Source organism: Carassius gibelio, chromosome B19 (assembly GCF_023724105.1).
Source record: "Carassius gibelio isolate Cgi1373 ecotype wild population from Czech Republic chromosome B19, carGib1.2-hapl.c, whole genome shotgun sequence".
NCBI classification, from domain to species: Eukaryota; Metazoa; Chordata; class Actinopteri; order Cypriniformes; family Cyprinidae; genus Carassius; species Carassius gibelio.
Window position 1 is genome coordinate 37263807 of NC_068414.1, and position 15852 is coordinate 37279658.

Consider the following 15852-nt stretch of genomic DNA (forward strand, 5'->3'; position numbering starts at 1 on the left):
ACAGTGTAAGCATCACGAACATCTGCCGACCTGAACAGACATGCTTTGGGAAGTTTATACAGGATGTCCTCCAGTGTTGGTATGTGGTAATGCGATCTTTGTAGTGCTTGATTCAGGTGTTTTGGTTCTATACATATCCTTATTTTGTCTGGCTTTGCTTTGCTGTCACCCATAGATTTCTGAAGAGCGTTTCTAAAACCATCTCGGCACAGCGTCACTCCCAGATAATCGAAAATGGGTAAAGAGGCAGGGGCTGGTTGGTGAAACCACATCCCACCTAGCTCGACGCAGTGTCAGCAGCGGCAATCCACCTGTCACTCAAGTGGCCACGCCCTTAATTATGCAGAACTTTAAGGCTTAATATAATTTTAAACAGATGAGTTATAAAGTCTATGGGATTGACTCCCTTTTTGAGCCAGACTCTAGCAGCCAGTCAATGAATTGCAGTTTTAGTCACTTCCTTGTTAGTTGGAAGAGAGAGACCTGAAGTTTGCCGGTGCACACGTCTTACCATCTGCTTCACTGGAGCTGACGACTGTGGACTGTCTTTTGTAATGTTGACTAGATGAATCACATGGTAGATGGAGTAAAATAGCCTCGGTCAACAAGGCAGACATTTGCACTTAATGTAAAAAGACACTTCGATATATTACATGCATGCACAGTTTCAAGGCAACTTTAATCACCTTTTTGGTAAACTTCATGACTTAGCTGACCATGATGTTGCATGCATGTTGATTATTTCACTCTTTGATATGAAATCTTAAAGGTTACAGTGTGCGCTGTGAGAACAGTACGGTTTCTGCCCTCGTTTAGCTCGCGCCTGGCACTGAAGTGAAGTTGGAGCATGAGTCTGAAATGTCTCCAGTTTGTTCCGAGACAGAATAAATACAATGCACTTCTTGTCAAGAGAAAAAAATATAAATATAAATATATATATATATATATATATATATATATATTTCTACACACACACACACACACACACACACACACACACACACACACATATATATATATATATATATATATATATATATATATATATATATACACACACATGTGTGTGTGTGTGTGTGGAAATATATATAATTAATTAATAATAATAAACAAATATAAATAGTGTTTGTGTGTGTGTGTGTTTTTGTGTCTGTGAAAGAAAGAGAGAGAGAACTAGCATATATTTAGTTAACATAAAATTTAAACCCTTTAAAAAAGAATAGCAAAAGAAAACATTTTGAAATAAGATAGGGGATAATTTAAAGTACAATATACTAAATCATATTTTAAAATAAATCTTATTATTTATTTATTTATTTTGGGAGTGGGAGCCCCTTGGGAAAGGAAGGAGCAGCACAAGTGCTGTACATCTATACTTACAGACTTGTTGTCATTCTCAAAAAGATATGTTAATAAGGTCTGTTAGCTGTTGAGTTCCTCAGATTTTATGTTATTAAAGGCCTGTAATAGTGAATAATCCCGTTACCTGAATAATTAAGTGTTAGGCTACCACAAACACAGTTTTATGTTATGCGATTACTTTTAAACAAGTCAGCCGTGCATTTTTTCCCCACCAGGAAATCATAATTTAATGTGAATGTGATAAATATCCTAACAAAGGCCGAAATATTTCCTGTAAAACAGCAGAAGTCTTGCGTTTGGCTGACGTCATGCTCCCAGTTGGAGGCGGGGCTTAATAACGCTGTTTTCAAGTGCTCAAAATCCAGAGTCGCCATTTTCTAAGCTCACCAAACCCGAGCGAAGCTGCGTCTGAGAAGAAATCCCCTTCAATAATCAGTCCAGATTCCCAGGAAACCAAAACCGCGAGACTACCCGTTGTCGTCCGAAAGGAAAGGGAATCTTATCGTATGTCCGCTATCCAGAACCTCCAAACTTTTGGTAAGACTCTAGATCTCTGAAAACGTAGTGTTTTATTGTGTGGGGGGAAGGGCGACAGAAAACGACCATGATTTTTAATTGAATAAATGTTATTTTGACACGACTTATGTACCATAAATCAATTTGCCGATTATTCAAAAATAGTGTCGCATTTGATTTAACCTTTTAATCGTCGAAAATCTCTGTCAGATACGGCAACTAACGTTAGGCCTCAGTTTTTATTCTTGTTTAGCTCGCTCATAATATGGAAAATACGCCTGATTAAAAAACCACATCCGTCTTAAATCCAGTTTATAAGTACTTTATTAGATGTTTAGCGTCGAGTTTATCTCGAATTAAATCGCGGTTGTTATCTAACTCGACGACCGACTAACCATTTTGATCGCCAGCTTGTTTTTCTGGACGAGATACAAAATGGATGACGGCTTATTTTTAGACTTCGCCCCATCTCCTAGAAACATCTCGAACCTTCTGCACTTGGATTGATGTCAAGATTGACGATAACTAACACGTTAAACACAAACCGTTGTTGTATATGGAAATCGATCAAGCCTTTTTGATATCTTGAACAGCCAGATCAGACCTGAACTCAACCCTGTTGTTAACGGAGAGGCGTCGCTTTGTTCCAACTTGTTCATGTGAGGGCCCTACAGAAGCAGATTTAATATTTGAGGTGATATAATTAATTAGGTTAGTTGTCTTTAATTCATAAAGAACATTAGGGGAGCTAGTTAAAATATGATCTTTGATCTCTTTCAAGCAAAGCAGGAAATCTGATGCAACAAACATTGCTTATGATTTTTGTTCATCTTTCCAAAGACCCCTTTGCTGATGCAACTAAGGGTGATGATCGGCTCCCAGGTGGGACTGAGGACTACATCCACATAAGAATTCAACAGAGGAACGGGCGGAAGACTCTGACCACGGTTCAGGGCATAGCCGACGACTATGATAAAAAGAAGCTAGTCAAGGCCTTCAAGAAGGTTGTCTTTAAAGACGCTCTAAAATGATGCAGACTTCATTGGTTTACAGTTATATGGGTGGATTGGTTTTAACATTCCCTTATATCTTCAGAAATTTGCCTGCAATGGGACTGTGATTGAGCACCCTGAGTATGGTGAAGTGATTCAGCTGCAAGGTGACCAGCGCAAGAACATTTGCCAGTTTCTCACTGATGTAAGTATGAACCCGATTGGTTTTTTTTGACATCTAATCTGTTGGCCTTGTAAAGGGAGTTGATTTAATTGATCCGTTTCCTTCATTTCACAGATTGAACTGGCCAAAGAGGAGCAGCTCAAAGTCCACGGGTTCTAGAAGCCGATGTGAACTGACCCCTCCCCTAACTCTTAACCCAACCTACCCTGTTGTTGTGCTGCTGTCCCCCCCCAGCAGCCCCCCTCAAGGAAAAAAAGCTGAAAATGATTACCTCTGATTTGAGACTTTTTAGTATGGCACCCTTATTAAAACGACCAGTCTTGTTCACGCATGGACAGACGACAAAGCAAATTATGCGGGATAAATGATTTTTGTTCCTTGTCCCCTCCTTTAGTCCTTTTATTTTTAGTTCATCTTGTGCTGCTCTCGAGCACAGATTCCATGTAACTTTTTCTCTTTGTTTTGTACAAGCTGTTTCAATAAAACCTTCAAATGCCATGTTTTGCACAATCCTTAAGTTGACGGCGGGGTGGGGACGGGGCAGTTTATGTTTTGATTTCTTGGTTCGTATTTAAATACCACCATAAAGAATCTGCTTTTTTATTTCTGATGAGGGCCGGCCAGCTTCAGGGTTACATTGGTGTGCCGTTTGTGCACAAAGCACGGCAGCCCCATCTTTTCTCATTATGCATCTCTAACTGCCTTTTTACCCTTCTTTTTCACAGTATGCATAATTTAAATTTTCTAATCTTGTAATGCCATATTTTTTATTTTATTTTCCCTGGAATAAACATTATCCCATACTTTCGATGTTCTTATTTCTTAAATAATGGAGAATATCTCGCGCGCAGTGCTTTCTTTGGTTGTAATGGCAGTCAATCACCGGAAATGTGAATTTTAATTAATGTGGCTGTACTTAAGAAAACGTTCAGTTTTTGATCGTGGATAAGCAGGTTTGGCCGAGTCATTTTATCAATTCTTTACGCTAACTCAAGTATATTGTATTTAATTTGTTTAAATGTGATGCTTACAAAGAAAACTTGTTGCTAAGTTGTGTACATTTTCATATCTAGAACAAACTAGGGAGTGCATAAGTCAGAAAATAAATCAAAACATGAAGAAAAAGTGAGACCACGATCCAAGTTGAGGGTGAAACTGCTGAAAGATTGGAAGTCATCTAATACTTCAAATAAAAATGTATATTATAAAGACATTTTAATCTCTTATTCCAGTTCAAACAGTCCATTAGTTTTTGTCAATGTGACTTTGAGAGGAATATTTTGGTTTTATCTGAACAGTGAATTATCTTGCACTGTTCCTCCTTTCTAAGTTTAGACCAATGTAAAAGGATTATGTTATTTTCTCCCTCTACTAACCAATGTGAAAATGCCAGCATGTCTTCTCTCTTTTGCACAGCAGAGGGCATAACAGTATTAAGTATTACTCTGATGACATTCGATTATTTTGAATTCACTTGAGTATCTTAAATTGTATGACTGCATGATTTATATAAACATTTGCAGCCCAGCATTGCTTTAAAGGTTTAAAACAAGTAGGCTAAATACATTAAAGTTATGCAAGTCTAAATATGAGTGAAACTAATAGTAATGTTCTATTTCTATAAGTAGATGACTAATAAACCAATCCTAAGGGAATCTCCTTCACACAAACATCTCTCATCCACACTCTTAGAAGAAACGGTTCTATATAGAACCTTAAAAGTTTCTATCAGGTGCTACGTATTTGGAACCCCTAAAAGGTTCTATATAGAACCCTTTTTAAGGGTTCAGTCAAAAGAACCCTTTAGGGTTCTTTGTAACCAGGAAAAAGGTTTTATATTGAACCTTCATGTAAAGTTCGAGAGTTTGGAGCGGGATCGCGAATCATTTGAGTCAGTTTGGCAATTCGGAGCGTGAATCATTTGAGTCAGTTCGGGAGTTCGGAGCGGGATCGCTAATCATTTGAGTCAGTTCCGGAGTTCGGAGCGTGATCGCGAATCATTTGAGTCAGTTTGGGGATCGTGGATCATTTTAATCAGTTCGAGAGTTCGGAGCGGGTTCGCGAATCATTTGAGTCAGTTTGGGGTTCGCGAATTATTTGAATCAGTTCGGGAGTTCGGAGCAGGATCGCGAATCATTTGAATCAGTTCGGGATTTTGGAGCGGGTTCGCGAATCATTTGAGTCAGTTTGGGGATCGCGAATCATTTGAGTCAGATCGGGAGTTCGGAGCAGGATCGCGAATCATTTGAGTCAGTTCGGGAGTTCGGAGCGGGTTCGCGAATCATTTGAGTCAGTTTGGGGATCGCAAATTATTGGAGTCAGTTCGGGAGTTCGGAGCGGGATCGCGAATCATTTGAATCAGTTTAGGAGTTCGGAGAGGGTTCGCGAATCATTTGAGTCAGTTTGGGGATCGCGGATCATTTTAATCAGAAACATGTTTTTGACCGCTGTGTCTGACACACACTTGTAGCCAATCAGCGGTAAGTGGGCGTGTCTTGTCCTGATGGCGAGAAGAGCGCGCTCTATTTGAGTGCACAGGAGGCATATTACATTACATTTACATTTAGTCATTTAGCTGACGCTTTTATTGAGAGAGATGGCCGATAAAAAAAGAGCGTTTACAATCAAGCAAGAGGTAGGACCCGCGTAAATATAGTTGCAGCTTTCCAGCAGTGGAGTGAAACGGATTGGGAATGGCTCGAATCGGACGCCGAGGTTTATTTGTTTCTTTTTGATAGGTGAGTAACGATTTTGCGATGTTTCACACAACTTATCCATGTTGGCTTTTGTGCGTCATCTTCGCTTGTTTCCGCCATCGTTGTTTCCATGGTTGCGTATGTACGTGTGGGGTGAAGATTTCAAAATAGGGGCGATGCACGGTGGCGAGAGAGCTCAACTTCACAAAACGCATTCAAATAGAAAAAGCACCAGCAAATTAAGAAAACCTCTTCATCAGTTTGACAGCACACCTGCTGCAAATACTCAACACAATGAAATACAAAGACAAGATACAAATGCTCACAACACAAACAAATACAGAAACGCTCTGCAAATATTCAACACAAACAAAATTAACCCAACAAAAAGAGTATTTTGAGTATTTATTACCATCTGTATGATTTGTACAAATACCATGGTTAAACTATGGTTATAGTAGGCTAGTAAATCCATGGTTAATTTGTTAATGATTACAGTAACCATTTTTTGTTTGCTTTTTTAATATAATACATTTATTTATTAATTAATTCATTTCAATAGTAAAACCACAGGCTATGGTTAGTTTTTGTAAGGTAAGCTGTAAAAGTAAGCCAGCTTACATAACCTTTCACAGGTACAGAAATTGTGCATTTAGTCAGCTTATTTAGGCTATGACCAGGATTGTTAAAATAAACAAAATATATTTTTTCAGAGCAAACATTTATAAATTATGTCCCAGCCACATTTGTCACTTTACGGTTCCCTTAAATATTTCTGATGTGGTCTGTGTTTTTGCAGCACATTTCTTTATTTGTTTGTATTGTGAGTATTTGCAGCACGTGTTGTCAAACTGATGAAGATGTTTTTATAATTTACAGGTATTTTTGTCATTTGCAGCATGTTTTCTCTCTCGGCCACCGTAGCAGGTCCTGTTGGGGTATGGGTGTGTTTGTTTTGGTGCTAAAGAATCGGGTCAGGGCAGATGCAGGCTGAAGCACAATAATAGTCTAACCATTACTTTACCCACATTCTCACTACACACTTTTCTGTTGTCAATAAACACACATGACGATGGTGCTTCCACTGACGTTTACGTTCTCTGTGTGTGTATTGCTATGACTCCTGATCCTGGGGTCCTACGAGGAGCTGGTAGCTGCCTCAATTGTGCCTGTAGCGGTAACCATAGTGATCATATACAGGTGCATCCCAAAAAATTTGAATTTCATGGAAAAGTTCTTTATTTTTTGTAATTCAATTAATAAAAGCAAACTTTCCTATATTCTAGATTCACAGACTGAAAATATTTCTGACTGAAATATTTCAAGAGTTTTTATGTTTTAATTCTGATGGTGACTTACAGCTTAGAAAAAAAGCAAAGTAGGAAACTTAAAAATAAAGAAAAATAAAAATCCAAAGTAGGTTTAATTGTGCACTCAATACTTTTTTGGGGCTTCATTGTGGCGTGGCATGAAGGCGATCAGTCTGTGGCACTACTGAGGAATTAGTGAAGACCAGGTTGCTTTGATAGAGGCCTTCAGCTCCTCTGTATTGTTTGTCAGATGTTACTTATCTTCCTCTTCACTATACCTCATAGATTTTCTCTGAGGTTCAGGTCAGGTGAGTTGGCTGGCCAATCAAGCACAGCAGTATTATGGTGAGCAAACCACTTGTAAGTGTTTTTTTCACTGTGGGCGGATCCTAACGTCCTACTAGAAGAGGAAATCAGCATCTCCATAAAGCTTGTCAGCAGATGGAAGATGGAAGTGCTCCCAAAATCTCCTGGTAGATGGCTGCATTGACTCTGGACTTGATCAGACACAACGGAGCAACAGTCACGCACCCAAATCATCTCTGAATTCAGAAACTTCACACTGGACTTTGGATTCTGTGCCTCTCCAGTGTTCCTCCAGACTGAAATGAAATGCTAAATTTACTTTCATCTGAAAAGAGGACTGTGGAGCACTGAGCAACGGTCCAGTTCTTTTTCTCCTTTCCCCAGGTGAGATGCTTCAGACGTTATTCTCTGGTTCAGGAGTGGCTTGGTTCTAGGAATGTGACCGCTGTAGCTTTTTTTGAGTGTGGTGACTCTTGATGCGCTGACTCCAGCTTTAGTCCACTCCTTGTGACACTCCCAAGTTCTTTAGTCAGCTTTTCATGATAATCTTCCCAAGGCTTTGGTAATGCCTGTTGCTTGTGCACCTTTTCCTACCACACCTTTTACTTCCAGTCAACTTTCTATTAATATATTTTGATACAGCACTCTGTGAACAGCCAGCCCTTTCAGCAATGACCTTCTGAGGCTGACCCTCCTTGTGGAGGGTGTTTGTAAGCTGCTCATGCCTAAAGAAGGGGAGTGGCAATACTGAGAGCGTCCTCTGTGTTCCTCATGATGCGCTGGGGAAAAGGAACACCTGTGTGGCATTAGTAATTAGAGGGAAGCATTATAAATGTATGATGTGTTTGTTGTTGGGGGAGGGTTGTTTGTGTTGTTGCTGCTGAGTTCCTTGCTAAAGCTGCCGTGCCGGGACGTGGGTTTAGGATTGTTGTGCGACCCGTGCGAATCGATCGGGAGGGATATTTTGCTGGGGTTTTCCCCGTTTACGTTTGGTGGCCGCCGTTGAGTTCATTGAACGCGGAACCCACGTCCGGTAGCGGGTAAGAAAGCCAGCAGTACATGTTGTTTTTATTATTGTATTGGATGTTAATGTCTGTTCCTGCTGTATTTGCCGGGGAGGCCCTGATGTATGTATGAACCCAATGGTCCCCCGGCGCTATTTGTGTGTAGAGTGAGTGCGTGTGTAAGGGGGTGGGCAGGTTATCCTTTCCCATACGCCTCCTATACAGTTGACGACGGCTCGATATTTAGCATGAGTATGATTGACGGTTTGTGGTGATTAATATTTGATATGCATTTATTGGTGTGGTATTTATGACTATTAGGTTTTGCAGTGTAATGAACTTATGTGTGAGAGGTGATCACGTGAATATATTTAATGCATGTATTGACTAACTACTGAAATCTTGTGCTTAGTATATCCTGTTGGTTGTTACTTTGTTATGCTGGAAGTTAACATCTTTGAAATCATTCATTGCTTCTTAATGAAATTTAACCTGTTATGACTGCATTAATCTGCTGCCCCTGGGTTTTAATATTATGATTGTAAAATAATAAAACTATTAGTCAAGGAGTTTTGGGTATTTGAGTGTTTTCTTGGATATTGTCCCACTTAAAGTATTTAGTCCAATAGAGAACCTGTATTTATACTTAAAAGTTACCAAACTAATCAATCTCAAAATAGAATATTACAATTTTTGAGATACTGAATTTTTTATTTTCTTAAGATGTAAGTCGTAACTATGAGAATTAAAACTATTTTTTTAAATATTTCAGATTGTGTGCAACTAATTTAGAATATAAGAAAGTTTGCTTTTTTGAATTGTTACAAAAAATAAAGCCCTTGTCTATGACTGAGCTGGTGATTTTTCTGGACTGAAAAAAATTGACTGCTGGACAGCTTGGTCCCCCCCAGTTAAAAAATCCCATCTGCGCCCCTGGTTCGAGAGTTCGGAGTGGGTTAGCGAATCATTTGAGTCAGTTCGGGAGTTCGGAGCGGGGTTTCGAATCACTTGATTCAGTTTGGGAATCGCGGATCATTTTAATCAGTTCGAGAGTTCGGAGCGGGATCGCGAATCATTTGAGTCGGTTCGGGAGTTCGGAGCGGGTTCGCGAATCATTTGAGTCAGTTTGGGGATCGCGGATCATTTTAATCAGTTCGAGAGTTCGTAGCGGGTTAGCGAATCATTTGAATCAGTTCGGGAGTTTGGAGCGGGGTCCCGAATCATTTGAGTCAGTTCGGGAGTTCGGAGCGGCTTCGCGGATCATTTGAATCAGTTCGAGAGTTTGGAGCGGGATCGCGAATCATTTGAATCAGTTCGGGAGTTCGGAGCTAGTTCGCGAATCATTTGAATCAGTTCAGATGATGATAATGAGTGGATAAAGACTAGAGTAATCAAATAGTGAGAGAGAGTGATTTGCTCACTTAGTTTATGCCATTTCAGTTTTCTCCAAAAATCAGCATGATTAAAATGTGATATTAAGTTACTACAAACAATAATTTAATTACAAATACATAATGTTGCAGAATAATGTAATATATGAACGAATAATAGCCTAAAGAACCTTTGTGCCAAAAGGGTTCTTTCTTTTCATTATAGAACCTTTTTAGCATAAAAGGTTCTTTTGAGTTGAGTAAAGAACCCTATGGTTCTATATAGAACCACAATTAACCCTTTTTTCTAAGAGTGCATGCTGTCTTGATGGTGGCATTTAAAGGGGGGGTGAAATGCTATTTCATGCATACTGAGTTTTTTACACTGTTAAAGAGTTGGATTCCCATGCTAAACATGGACAAAGTTTCAGAAATTAAGTTGTACGTTTGAAGGAGTATTTTTGTTCCAAAAAAACCTCTTCCGGTTTGTCACAAGTTTCGGAAAGTTTTTTTCGAGTATGGCTCTGTGTGACGTTAGATGGAGCGGAATTTCCTTATATGGGTCCTAATGCACTTCTGCCGGAAGAGCGCGCGCTCCTGTATAACACAGCACTGAGAAGCTGAGCACAGCCTGATCAGAGCGAGAGCGTCGCGAAAAGTCACAAAAGAAGTGTGTTTTTGGTTGCCAGGGCAAGACAACCCTGCACAGATTACCAAAAGAGAAACAGCATTAAGGGACCAGTGGATGGAGTTTATTTTTACAGAGCATCAACGGAGTTGTGCAAGTGTTTTTGTTTGTTCCCTGCATTTCGGATTGCACATCGTTTATTTCTTAAGGATAATGCAGTCCCAACTAAAAAGGGTCACGATGGTGTGTTGGAACCGCATGCGGAGAGTAAAACTGCTTCAAATATCTCTGTGTTATTAACTTAGCTATCAGCGCATAAGCACATCAAGTAAACAACATGCGATGTTGTCATCAAACTGCACTTTCCACATGTACAGCTTAAAAAAAAAAAAAAGACGACATAAAGTGGAACTTAGTCATTTTCCAAAACCGCTAAGCAAATATATACAGTTTCAGTACATACCACATAGCATACCGCCTTTGCTGATGCTGCTCTTGTTAAATTTCAGCCTCTGGATCTGTGTCACAGTTTCCAAACGCTCTCAACTCAAAAGCATACTGGCGCTCGTGATTCTTTAGCTCCGCCCACACGTCACGCCTCCAGCCGCTCGTGTTTTTCCGGGAAAAATTTATCTTTCTATCTTAGACTATCTTTCTCTTATAAATATAATAAAAATAAAGACTTTTTGTAGTTATGAAGGATTCAGTACTACTCTATAGGTACTCAAGATTAACAGGATATTGAGTGAAAACGAGCATTTCATCCCCCCTTTTAATTCCACATGTCTTTCTTGGCAGATTCACCTGGAGCACTCAGACTAATGACTACGAGTTAACCGCATGTTACAACTAGAACACCAAAGTAAATCACACTTACATAGTACCTATTGATCCATCCATAGCTAGGCATCCTGGAGCCCATTATCAATAGACCACAGCCAGTCCATCACAGTTACCCATAGAATTAAATAATAAATACAGGTAAAGAATTAAGATGACCTGAGTATTGTGGAGGTGTGGAGCTCCAATAAAATTGGAGTTGTTAGTCATGTATTGTCAAGATATTAGGGTTAGTAAGAGTATATTTATTTAACAGTTTAAGGTCTTGACAGGCATCGTAAATCCCAGGTACGGTGTTGGTGCCAGTCTTTATTTACAGGGTTAGTATTAGTATTTGCAGGGTTCTCCTAAGTTCTTCAAGAAACATTATGGTACACTATGGAACTTATGAACTAAAATGTCTTTGTTTCAAGGCCTAATAAATAATAATAAAATAGATTTATTTCACTAACATAATATTTTATTGTGTTGTGCACTGAAAGGTTTAGTAATCAAGGTTATTGGTGGAAAATCAACTATAATTTTGACCTGGTGGCTAAATGCTATCAGCTAGTCCAGTCAATTGTGATGGTTTAACCTGTACTGCTATAAAAACTATCTGTAACAGCCAATTGGAATCACTGTAACCATTTTATTTAATTAAACAGCAAATGATTCTACAATTAATTCTGTGTGTCTGGATGTAATCAAAAACATGTATGTATGCTTGCATTGTATTCAGAAATGTGCTAGCCTGAGGAGTTGGACTTCCTCAGCGGAGTCTTGGTTCCAAATGTCTGCCATCAACGTAAACATCAGGGATTTTTTCCTTGCCATTGTCGCCTTCGGCTTGATCAGTGGGAGTATAAGGGACTATTGTATATTGTAAAGCTGCTTTGGATATGCACTGTGAAAACAATGAACTGGATTACTTGTTATTCACAACAATATATCCAGTTCAAGTGCAATTTTGCAAAGCAGAATGGATTTTAGATGACATTAAAAAGAAAATGTTTAACTCATAAGAATGGAAACTAGATAAAAGGGATTTCCAAACAGTTTTGCTTCCACTGTCAGGAATATATCATGTGGATGTCCTTAAATATAGTTATATGCACAATGGAGAGAACTTCTTAACACACTAGAGGAAGTATCAACTTATCACATTTATTGAGTAAAATATTTCTCCTAACCTGTGGCTAGGAGCAACAGAGAAGCACAACAGAAAACATACCAAGACAGGCACTACATTTTACCACAGCAAATGAAAATACACAGACGTCCCGATGGACGTAACAATGGCCATGTCTGACCTTTTGGAAAGGGAACGTAACTGATTGCTCATCCATGATCCACCGATCGAGAATTCACGAAAAACACAAGATGCTACTTGCGCCATCTATCGTAAACAAAACTGCATAAAATAAGCATTAAGCATAGGCGTCGGAATACTTCAGTAGCTGTTCATGGCGAACTTGAAAGTTCAAGTTGAAATATTTTATAATTGCATAAGCTCAGGAGTCTCCAATTGAATTAAAGCTTGAAGGAACAGAAAAGCGGCGTGATAGAGAGAGAGAGAAAAAAACCTTGATTTGGATTGCAGGTCTATTGATATAACGTTAGCTTATTGTTGCAGTTACTCTTTTTGTTACGATGCTGTTTTGTAGTGGATTTTTTTTTCTTAGCCAGAGCTAAACTGAATTTACCTCATGACTGCAGGACAGAGTGGATCCTATTAAACTGAAGAGATTTATTTATTGATTTAGACCTATAGGACAGTAGGCTAAAACAGTAGGTTTTTAGTGTGCTTGTTTCAAATGGCTTGCCTTAAAATGAAGGTAAAATTACAACAACATTTAAAAGTTTGACACGTTTATTATGCTGGCGAAGTACGTACACACACACACACACACACACAACAACAACAACAACAAAACGTAGGCCTATAGGCAATTCTTCCTTAAATATTTATTTTAGTGATGGCAAAGCTGAATTCTCAGCAGCCATTATTCCAGTTTTCTGCGTGATCCTTCATAAACATTTAAAGTGGATCAAAACATTTCATCAAAGTTGCCCTAAAACCAAAACATGTTCTTGTCTCTGGATAACTTAGAACTTTTTTGATCCACTACAAATGTTGAGTACTGTAATTATTATTTGCTAATTTAGTGCTTGAGAAACAATTATGCAGCTCCATATTTTTAACTGTGGTTTTTAATAATTCATTTTTCTCTGGGTTTATTGGTGAAGTTCAGGAAAACGTAGGTAGGCCTATTTGAATTAGATTTTATTTAGTAACAATGTAAAAGACTTAACTGTCACATTGATCAAATGTGCCCTCGCTGAATAAATTATTAAATGAAATCAATCAATAAATCAGTGTTATGGTTGATTTTAAAGGGATAGTTCACCCCAAATTTCTGTCATCGTTTATTCACCCTCATGTCATTCCAAACCTGTATGATTTACTTAATGTTGAACATTAAAGACAATATTTTGAAGATTGCTGGTAATTAAACAGTTTGTGGTTCCCATTGACTCCCATAGTAGGAAAATAAATACTATGGAAGTCAATGGGAACCACCAACTGTTTGATTACGAGCAATCTTCAAAATATTTTCTTTTATGCCTAACATAAGAAAGCAACTCATACAGGTTTGGATTGGAACGACATGAGGGTGAGTAAATGATGACAGAATTTTCATTTTTGGATGAACTATCCCTTAATATTTATTTTGTGGTGAAGTGACATTTCGTTAATTCTATACAACGATCCACTTTCATTTGAAAACCGCAACATTATATCTGTTTGCAAAGAAAAAAAAAAAACTGTTTACCCCTCAGAGAATTGCCATAATCTGTAAATTGGTGAATACTGTGTATGGAAAATTACAGTTACACAGAGAGCTGCCTCTTGCTAGTGTGTGAATTTCTATGCTGGTGTACTCTTTTCAGGGATCATGATTACAGTATAATGACTGCTATCAACATGGTGCAATTAAACATTTTCAAATTCTGGGATCAAAGCGAGAAGCTTCTCTTGAAGTCTATCTGATTCCTTTCCGTTATACATGAGGAGATGAGACGGGCCTTTCATGTTCACATTGCCTAGTCTCTCAAAATTAAACGGATGTCACTGAAACGAAACGACTCGAGTGTGGGAAACATCTCGAGTTAAATGTTTGTTGCTTTCAAGCAATGCCATGTTTAGGGCAACATCCAGGAAGCTTCTGTATAATTTTGTCATTGTTCTGAAACTCCCTCCCAGTCGGGGAGCTGGTGCTCGGCACAGATGTCAGATCTGTTTTGAATGTTAAAACCACCAGAGGAAAGCCTCTTCGTACCATGGCGATAAAATGTTGTTGGTTTTGAGATGCAGTGGGTTTTGTTACTGTGTAGATTCATTTTTCTGCTGCATCATGTGGGTTTGCTCAGTAGTTTTGGAGCGTTCATGCCAAAAGTTTACTCCAATATCGGCGTGACCTTTAGGAATAAATGCAGCTTGAAATGAAAAGGTATTGTGAATACAGCATTCAGTTGCAAAAAGGTTTGCAGATGAATGTACTCAAATATAGATAGATATGCAGCTCAGTAGATGATTTTTACATGTGTCTGTTGATTATGTGTGCAGATGATGCACAGGATTGTTTTCTTTCAGATGCCTCTACACAGCCATATCTTATTTGACATCTTTATAAAGGAGCGACTTACTCCAGTAGTTTTGCATGGAGTTTGTTACAGTCTAATTTATTCCCTTGGGTAGTTATTAAAATATCTGTCTCTAAACCATGCAAACACAAACATGCACAGTAAGAGAACAAGAACCGTTATCCTCGACAGTTGGGGCCTCCAATAGACAGCTCGACAATTAAGGACATTTCACAGTAGTGTTATGATTTAAGCTAAACGTTCTAGTCCTGAATAGAAAAATATTTCATGTAGAAGCAATAAACCTTAGGTAACAGCAACTCTTGAAGTATGTCTTTAATTGAGACCATTTTATGGACACAGTTAGCTGTCACTGCATCTTGCAGTTGGTGGAAGTAGTAGAAAAGTGGCTTTGAAAAGATGTCAGTGCGTGAAGGTGTTTTTACGTGGAAAGCATGAATTTGAAACAAGGAACGCTGTGGGCTATAGTTGTCATATAAAATGACTTTATTTCAGTAACTACAATTTTGTGCGTGTGTGTGTGTGTGTGTGTGTGTGTGTGTGTATACTACTGTTCAAAAGTTTGGGATCACAAGAGTTTTAATAATTTTTACTGAAGTTTCTTGTGATCATCAAGTATTTACTTGATCAAAAATACAGAAAATAACTGTTATATATATATATATATATATATATATATATATATATATATATACTAATAAAATAATTTATTCCTGTAATCCAAATTTTCAGCATCATTACTGCACTCTTCATTGTAACATGAAATCATTCTGTTATGCCGATTTATTATCAACGTTGGAAACACTTGTGTTTTTATGAAACGTGATACTTTTGAAATATATATATCTATATATATATATATATATATATATATATGTATGTATGTGTATATAAACAGCATTTATTCAAAATGGAAATCTTGCGTCACATTATAAACTAAATGGATACATGTGCATTTGTTAAATTAGATGGGGGGGGGGTAATTAGAAAGAGAAA

At 38.2% G+C, this 15852-nt stretch overlaps 1 protein-coding gene across 1 annotated transcript; it reads left to right on the forward strand.

Moving 5' to 3' along the window:
• The first annotated feature begins 1730 nt into the window (after positions 1-1730).
• LOC127978637 (eukaryotic translation initiation factor 1b) lies at positions 1731-3857 on the forward strand. The gene is made up of 4 exons (XM_052583438.1): positions 1731-1899; positions 2719-2882; positions 2974-3075; positions 3169-3857. Exons 1-4 carry the CDS (start codon positions 1869-1871, stop codon positions 3211-3213), a joined length of 342 nt encoding a protein of 113 aa, XP_052439398.1. The 5' UTR covers positions 1731-1868; the 3' UTR covers positions 3214-3857.
• Positions 3858-15852: the final 11995 nt, after the last annotated feature.

Excerpts from the sequence above, each read along its gene's own strand:
- LOC127978637 (XM_052583438.1), top strand. The coding sequence starts at position 1,869 with ATGTCCGCTATCCAGAACCTCCAAACTTTTG. Across the intron at positions 1,900-2,718 it reads CCAGAACCTCCAAACTTTTG|ACCCCTTTGCTGATGCAACT; the intron begins GTAAGACTCTAG and ends ATCTTTCCAAAG. Across the intron at positions 3,076-3,168 it reads TTTGCCAGTTTCTCACTGAT|ATTGAACTGGCCAAAGAGGA; the intron begins GTAAGTATGAAC and ends TTCATTTCACAG.